The sequence below is a fragment of the Crocuta crocuta genome, unplaced genomic scaffold (assembly GCF_008692635.1).
Source record: "Crocuta crocuta isolate KB4526 unplaced genomic scaffold, BGI_CrCroc_1.0 scaffold433, whole genome shotgun sequence".
Lineage (NCBI taxonomy): Eukaryota > Metazoa > Chordata > Mammalia > Carnivora > Hyaenidae > Crocuta > Crocuta crocuta.
Window position 1 is genome coordinate 869,496 of NW_027530001.1, and position 9,123 is coordinate 878,618.

The 9,123-nt window shown below is 41.4% G+C and overlaps 1 protein-coding gene across 1 annotated transcript; it reads left to right on the top strand.

The window, feature by feature from the left end:
• The first annotated feature begins 4,575 nt into the window (after window positions 1-4,575).
• Window positions 4,576-4,775, top strand: POLR2L (RNA polymerase II, I and III subunit L). Its single transcript, XM_077763684.1, is given in 2 exon segments — window positions 4,576-4,669; window positions 4,672-4,775. Coding segments are annotated over 2 exon segments (198 nt in total).
• The last annotated feature ends 4,348 nt before the right edge of the window (window positions 4,776-9,123 follow it).

A 9,123-nucleotide genomic window follows, 5' to 3' on the forward strand; every position in this document is an offset into this window, starting at 1 on the left:
GCCAAATGTTCATTGATTTAAGTGCCTGGGTGTTTTCCCTTCACATTTTCAGAGGTCTGCTGCTTATATTCACAGGAAGGGTATGCCATAATTACAGCTTCTGTGCTTCTTAATCACCAATAGCACTAATCCTTATTTTGGGGTATGGTCATGGTACCAAAAGTGTTTTTCAGATATAAAAAAAAATGACCTAACTTTTACTACTATGATAATACCCAGGCACTCAATATTAATCCTAAAGCTCTTTATAATATATGTAGTATGTCTAGTCTTAAAGACATTTGGAGCATGACAAGAAAGTCAGCTTCTTATTGATGTTTGTGGATTCTTACAGAATGTTAGTACAAATTTTTATAAATACCTGGTGGTCCCTGGGGGAAAATACCATCCTTACCGATAGAAAATGGGTTAGAAATTTCAGCTCAGTGTCTCCTATTATTCAAGGTTGTATACCTAAAGCAACTAAAAATCAAAAGGCTGCCACTATTTAACATGCCTCAAAAGAATAGCTGGCTGTCTTTGTTGGCTAACATTAAATATTCTTATTCCAGAGCATGGAGGAATTGTCTACATTAGTCAATGGAATGGTGATTTCTTTTTTAAAAGGAACTTCAAGTTTGCTATGCTACTGTAAGTAGAAGCATGAAGTGTTTGGATAATGTATGATTTATTGTGGAGTAGGTATAAATTGGCCTAACTAAGGATTAACCAGCTGAGTCCAGATAATAAGAATAAAGCATATGTAATTCTTAAAGTCAATGTATTAGATTGTTTTCCCTTTTCCCTCCCACTAATTTCTTTAATTTTCCAACTATATGGCTTAGACAACCTTAATTGAAATAATTTGGAATTAATCAAATACTATTCAGAAACTAATAAATTTTAATGTATCACATCGAAATTATGCAGTGGTGATGGGTTTTAATGTTTCTCCCCTTTTTGGTTTTACATTATGAGTACCAATCAGCTGCCAACTATAGAAAAATGTCTTTTGTAAATTGAATTTTCTTTTTTGAATCTTTATTAGGAACTGGAAAACCATAAGTGCAGTTGATTGTTCTTCATGGCAGTTAGATTCTATAGTCACCACTAACACAGAATTAATGAATCCTGAACCATTGCTCCTAGGGAAAATACAGGCCTATTGTTATGCAAGCCTCTGGTCACATTTTTATCAACTAATCAATACATAAGGTTATTTCAGGTGTCTTTTTGTATTGTTAATTTACTAACATTGAAGTCATAGTCAACAGTCCTGTAACTTCATGCTTCACTGAAGCTCACCTAACACGTTATTTTCTGCATGAGGCATATCACAGCCTTCTTGCACCTATTAGGAACATTAGCACTTCAGCACTACATCTGGGGAGCATTTTAAACAGAGAAATCACCAACGAAAGCACAAGAGTGCCAACAACTTGGCACTAGCTGGAGCAAAGGATATTCATCTATAGTATGGGAGGTGAAACACCTTGCTCAACCCCAAGTGGGAACATACGCATTGAGCAAGTCAAAATTTTCACTGTAGAGGTGACCCGGAGAGTACCAGGCAAACATGCAAACACAGAATCTGTCAAGTACTGACACTCAATTGTACTTAGCTACATCATAAAGCTATGACATCCATCTGCCTGAGCTACATGATGCCCCCATATTTCCATAACATTTTTTTAAAGATTTTATTTTTAAGTAATCTCTACACGCAGCATGGGGCTCCAACTGACAACCCTGAGATCAACTCTGCTCCACCAGCTGAGTCAACCCGGTACCCCTTCATAACATTTTAAATGTCCAGTGTCTGAAAGTAAATACTTAGTTCCTAATTACTGGTAGTAGTTTGCTTTTTACTCTTTGTTTCAGTAGCATGCCAATTCTCTGTTTAATCATCCAGTAACATTAAGTATTTACCGTGAGCCAGAATTTTGCTAGGCATAGCCATGAATTTAAAAAGTACAAAAATAGGGGTTCCTGGGTGGCTAAGGCAATTAGGCATCTAACTCTTGATTTTGATTCAAGTCATCATCTCACAGTTTGTGAGATCAAGCCACATATCGGGCTCTGTGCTGACACCATGGAGCCTGCTCGAGATTCTCCCTCTCTCTGCCCCTGCCCACTCTCTCTCTTTCTCTCTTTGTGTGTGTGTGAGTCTCAAACTTAAAAAAAAATTAGACTAGTTAAATATTGCAGCTCTGCCCCCCTTGGACCATCAAATACTGTGATATGTGCTATGATAGGGACTTTTCAAGTGTACTGGATATCTCTGTCCCGTCCATCTCTACTTCACCCTCTTCCCCATGATGCTGATGAAGAGACCACAGCAGTGGGCTCCTTTGCCTCCTGGCCTCTGGGTAGGTTTTTCCAAGGAGTGCCCTGGTCAGAGATAAACTAATGGTCAGAATATCTATTCTTTTAGCTCCATCACCATCTCTTCCAAACTTCCCTTCACTACTTTCCTTTGATTTGCCACTCCCTGTGTTTTTCCTTCTGGCCAAGAGGTAATGTCAGCTCTGCTGCCACTAACCTGGAGTTGCTCAAGTTACTGTGCTTCCTGTCGTGGCTCCCTGCTCCCATACTTTTGTGCAGTATCTCCTCAAATTATCTTAATTTAAGGACCACCTGCTTCCTGTTGGAACCAAGACAAATAAACCAAAGAGAAATCCCTAGAGAATAAATATTCCAATGAGTTTACTACCTCTGAGAGGTCCTTGTCACCAATTATCAGAAAGAATACAGAGCAGCATGTCCTAACAGTTTTGATAACCAAAATCCTATTCTAGTAGATGTCTTCTTGGACAAGCTCTTAGGCCAAAGTCTGCAGCATTTAGTTGTGAGTTTATGAGTAGATCCAAATGCATTTACTCCACTTTTCCAACCTACCCCAGAGATCCTTTGAAACTTAAATAAGTCACATGGCTTTTCCATCCAAATAAATTTTCAGTCTGAGAAAGGTCATCTTTTCTTAGATTTATAGTTTTAGGATTGTCCAGAAGGCCCATAATCTCTATCCTTTGCCTGTCAGTACAGAGGCCAGGAGGGCTAAGTTTCTCTGGAGTCAGATCTCCACACTTTGGTCTTAATTTCAAACGAATGCCATGATCAATTCAACTTTTTTGTGCCATGGTTTCTTTTTCAGAGTAATGTTTTTAAGTGCAGAAAATGAAATGCATTGCATTACAAGGAAACCAATTAGGGGCACCTGAGCGACTCATTTGGTTGAGCTTCTGACTCTTGATTTCAGCTTGGGTCATGATCCCACAGTCATGGGACCAAGCCTGTTGTCGGGCTCCAAGCTGAGTGTGGAGGTTGCTTGGGATTCTCTCTCTCTCTCTTTCTCTCTCTCTCTCTCTCTCTCTCTCCCTCTCCCCCCTCCCCTGCTCATGTGTTCTCTCTCTTAAAAAAAATGAATAAAAAAATGTAAAAACTTATATTGAAGTACAAGTTATCAAAATGTGTAAATGTGTAATGCAGCAATATATGTGTTCATTTAATAACCACATCTAGCAGGAAGTTTGACAACTGCTATGATATCAAAGTAGCATAAACAGTATGATATCTCTATAACGATTGTGATATTAAAACACCTGATTTCTATTGTTGACAAGGTCACAACTATGGCCTGATGCAGCTCTGGATTGTTACATTTATAATCAAAAGAAATGCTAAATTCCACTTAAAGTTTAGAGGAAATAATTTTTATTTGCATCCAAGTTCACATATCATCTGGATTCTACCCTCAAATCTTTTAGAGATCTATAGACTCTGGGTTAAGAGACCCTGACCTAGCTAACCAGATATTGGTGGCAATATTTCAAATAGAACTATAACATCATATTCAAAGGCCAATGATACTTAATTTAGCATGATTTAATATTTAATGTTAATGTCTACTTCGTTAACACATATGTAGCAAATTACATGTGTAAGGTTTTATTTGTAACAGATTATACCTTGCGGTATCTGACTGGCTAGTCGGTAGTATACAACTCTTGATCTTAGGCCTGTGGGTTTGAGCCCCACATTGGGCGTAGAGATTACTTTAAAAATATCTTCTAAAAAAATAGATTATACCTTAACTCCTAAACAAAATTTCAAGACTTTTCGTTGGAACTTTATAAATGGAGGAATCAGGTTACATTCTTTTCCATACTGAGGTTGTCTTTCAATCATTCAATAAACATTTGTGGGCCATTCATTAAGCAATCACTGAACTCAAGGAGCTAGTTTAGTGAGGGAGGGACAAGTACTTATGCAAACAAGAACTTGCAACAGACTGTAGTGTGATGTCAAGAGTATCAATTACATGCTTATGGGATCACACGTATGAGTACCCAGCCCAGATAGGGAGGATCAGGAAAAGCTTGAAGGATGAGTTCACAATAGGTAAAAAATTGAGGAAGGCTATTTGGGGCCAATGCAGTGAGGTGCACAAAATAAAAGATAAGGAAGTGAGTCTGGCATGTTCATGGAACTGAAAATAGTTGAGGTACAGCTAGAAAAGAGAGGAGTCTAGAGAATCATGGCATGTGGCTGTCGGTCAGACAGTCTGTGGGACCAGCCTGCTGCCGTGCTGCCGCCATGATCATACCTATGTGCTGCCTCACCTGTGGCAAGATGGCGGGCAACAAGTAGGAGGCCTAGCTGAGGTTGCTGTGGGCCTCGTACACCGAGGGGGTGCCCTGGGCTCACTGGGCCTGAGTGCTTGTGGGCGCTGCATGCTGCTGGCCCACGCTGACCTGATGGAGAGGCTGCTCAGTTCTGTACCCCTGGAGAAGTGACTGTGCTGGAGTCTCCCGCTGCCCTGCTGACCGCGGGCAGTCAGCATTGTGCCTGGGGTTCATTCTACTGAGGTAGAAGAGCTGGGAGCAATGCCTGACCACAGCCACATGGGTATGTGTATATCCTGCCTCTGGAAGGAGACATCCAGTAAAGGTCCTTGCAGAACCAAGAAGGAGAGGGAGAGAAAGAGAGGGAGAGAGACGGATTAGAGTCTGAAGAGTGGAGATATAGGTGCCATGGTTTGCCTAGAATCCTTTCCTTTGGGAAATACCCATTCCCCTCTGTTGTACTCCTCATTCCATTCTGGAGTGGCCCCAAGAAAAAGCACATGACCCAACCCAGGCCAACCCCAATCGTCTCCGTTCCTCAGGATCCCAGTTTGAAGGACCATGGGGGCCTGGAGATACCGATGGCATGTTGCCTCCACATGGACAGAGCCTGTCTAGAAACAAAACTAACATGAGAAAGGCAGGACTAAGTCTAGCCCCACCTAAAGCCAACCTCAGACTGGTTACATGAACAAAGAAATTCCTCATTTTTGCTTAAGCTACTTTGAGTGAGGATACCGTCACTGGGAATTGAAAGGTGACTGACTTACATAGGACAGTAAGGATGAACAGTGACACTGACATCCCTTTAGAGGGAATTGACTCAAAGCAGGGAGGTGCCACCATCAGATTTGCATTGTGGATGACACTGACCACTGGAAATGGGCTGATGAGGGGCATGTCCAGAGGGAAAGAGAATGATGTGATTATTGGAGTGACCATCAACTTCTCTGACTATTTCTAACTATTCTCAGATCTGTATGTTCTAACCACAACTCTCCTCTTGCTTAAAAATAACTTAAAATTTTTTCTTGGGGCATCTGAGTGGCTCAGTCAGTTAAGCATTAAACTTTGGATCAGGTCATGATTCACAGCCCCACATCGGGCTCTCTACTGACAGCTCAGAGCCTGAAGCCTGCTTCAGATTCTGTGTCTCCCTTTCTCTCTGCCTCTGCCCTGCTTTCTTCCTGTTCTCTCTCTCTCTTTCTCTCTCTCTCTCTCTATATATATATCTCTCTCTATATATATCTCCCCCCTCCATCTTTCTCAAAAATAAGTAAATAATTAAGATTCTTTAATCTTAATTTTTTAAACTTTTTTTCTTATTACAAAAAACTCAGAAAATATTTAAGGGCAAAAATAAGGAAACAGAAAACCCCCAAATCTACCCTCCAGGGACAATCACCGTTAAAACTCATATACATCTTTCTAAACCCTTATGTATGTGACATGTGTCTGCAGGTTCACAGAGGTGGGAAAAGGTGTTAAGTAAATGAGATCATACCATATGTAACTTGCTCTTTAAATATCAAAAATCAATGATCTGGAAAAAGAAAATTTTTTTTCTAGAAGAACAACTCATTGATCAATTTACATTTTGAATTGTATTCCTGTTCATCATATCCAGACTTGAAATGCAAACATATGTTAACCTTAGATTAAGTGTATGCCAAATGCATGTCACACAGATTTCCACACTGCAGTGTGTTTGATGATCGATGTATGAGGGAATCAGAACATTTCATTCTTAACTTTCCCGTATCTTCAAATATACCCCTTCCCCTCTTACAGAGATGGTACTTTGCCCTGAAAAGACAAACTGAAATCACTAACAAGGAAATTAGTCTAAAACTGAGGGAAAGCAGTGAGTATGTAGAAAACGGTTTGCATTTTTAGAATCTAGTCAGTATCTGTGAGACTTCACAGCTGGAAAGAGCTGCTGGTGCTGCACGAAGTAAGCAGGCTGCCTCTGTCCCTACTCCTTAGTTGCATGCAGGCTGCAAGGTTTGCAAAGTTGAAATTTTTATTCTTAGTAACTTCTTCTCTCACTTAACTTTAATGTTTATTTTTGAGGGAGAGAAAGGGGGAGAATGAGCAGAGGAGGGGCAGGTAGAGGGGGAACAGAGGATCCAAAGCAGGATCCATGCTGATAACACAGAGCCTGATGTGGGGCTCAAACCCACAAACCATGAGACCATGACCTGAGCCATAGTTGGACGCTTAACCGACTGAGCTGACCAAGCCACCCGAGTGCCTCTCTCCCTGAACTTTAATGAGAGAACACCAGAGTTCTCCACTTCTCAAATTCCTATGCACTTTCCTCTACCTCACCTTCCACCCTACCCACAACCTGGTCTCTTTCCACAAGACTGGTTGCAAAGTTTATTTCTTTAAAATGTATGCACAAGGATTCTGAAGATGTCTAGTACTTCTAAAGTGACTTATTAAGTGACAGTATTAAAGGGGAGCATGGAATGTTTGTTCTAAAGGGTCTAGCAATGCCAAGCCACAATTATAAACAGATAGTTTCCCTGGAGCAGGGAAACGAACACCTGGGAAATAATCTCAAAGTTTCAGCCCCACTGCCACCCCACATTCTTTATTCTGCCCTGTATACGTTGAGAGGAGTGTGGTGGTCAGTAGGGACAGAAGGAATGCCGTGTAGACTTCTTCTTCAGTGCTTCAGCTTTCTGCAGCAGTTGGGAGCCAGGGCTTCTGAAGAATCTAGAAACTGGGAGACCTGATTCACCATCCTTTCTTTTCTTCATTCAGCCGGCACTTCTAGAACCCCTACTGTGAACCAGACAATGGAAATACACCATGAGGAGCCTGCAGCCCCTGCTCCCAGGCAGCTCCCAGTCTGAAGAAGGGGCAAGCAACCAGCCTCCGCCATGCAAGAAAAGGTACAGTGCAGGAGATCCACATCTACCCAGTGAGCTACAGTTTCTGCCACTGGTGTGTTTCCAGCCCAGAGTGGGATAAGGCAGCTACACATTCAAACCCTACGTGCCAAAGAGAAACATTGGTGCTGTGGCACTTAGAGAGAGAGAGAGAGAAGGAAGGTGAGCTTGGGGAGGCAAAAAGAGAAGACCAATGAGATAGCATTTATCCAGCCAGCAAGAATTTTACAGCTGCCATCACTCATTCCCTATCTTTTTTTACTATTAACAGATGCTTTCCCAAACAGACAATATTGGCCTCCAGGAGTTTACAAATCCAAGTGAGAAACAACCCCTAACTGTCAGGGTGGGAAAAAAGGAACCAAAGGATAACACTTTGGGCTCTTTGCGATAGATGCTTCCAGCACTGAGCCTTAACATTTGGACAATATCAATAAGTGTTCCATTTCTCTCTTAAGTATCTTGCACTTATCATGCTAAAGTTAAAACTGCTTAAAATAAAATCCATGAGGATACTCATTTTGTTCACCCTACCCCCACCTGCTATGTTACAAAGAGGAAGCAACCGAAGACATTGTTCTAGGCTGCTGAGAACAATTCCATTTCCTTCCTGTTGGAAGCTTTTTTTTTTTTTTCTTAATACACCATCCAATTACGGGAATTTTTTTCCAAATAGATTTGTGCTCTAAAACTTACTCCCTCCTAGAGCAACATTAAGAACCCCCTGCAGATGAAGGCAGCCAAGAACTGTGCATTTAGAGAAGGTGGTTTGCTTTAATGTTGTCTGTGATCAACTTCCTGTTGCCTTTTAATGTTCTGCTGCTATAACAGTTCAACTGGATAATTTGGAAATGTATACATGCACGACAAATATTTTAAAAGAAACTTTTATTATTTTTTGTTTATTAATTTTTGAGAGAGAGAGAGCACACAAGTGAGGGAGGGGCAGAGAAAGGAGAGAGAGAATCCCAAGCAGCCTCTGCATTGTCAGCACAGAACCCAACGTGGGGCCCAAACTCACCATCCCCGTGAGATCGTGGTCTGAGCCAAATTCAAGAATCGGAGGCTTAGCTGACTGAGCCACCCAGGCACCCCGAAAACAGACTTTTAAAATAAAGTGTAACATACCTAAGAAAGGTATACACGTCATAAGTACATGGTTCAGGGAAGCATCACAAAGGGAACATACCCACATGACATCAGTCAGACCAAGCAGTAGAACACCGGCCCTAGAAGCACCCCCCATTCCTAACACCTCGCAAGAACCGGACTCCTTCCCTCCCCAACATGCTCGCTTGTGACACCATGAATTAGTTTTGCCTCTTTTTATTAATGCTTTGTTTTTAAGACAGCGTGAACAGGAGAGGGACAGAGAAAGGGAGGAACAGAGGATCCGAAGCAGGCTCTACATTGACAGCAGTACAAACCACGAGATCATGACCTGAGCTGAAGTTGGACGCTCAAACCACTGGGCCACCCAGGCACCCCTAGTTTTGCCTCCTTTTAGCTTCATGTATATGAAATCATATGTAGTTTTCTGTGTTGGACTTTTCAATTTTGTGACATCTATATTTGTATATAGTAGCAGTACCTTCCTTTTCTCTGCACAGATGATTAAT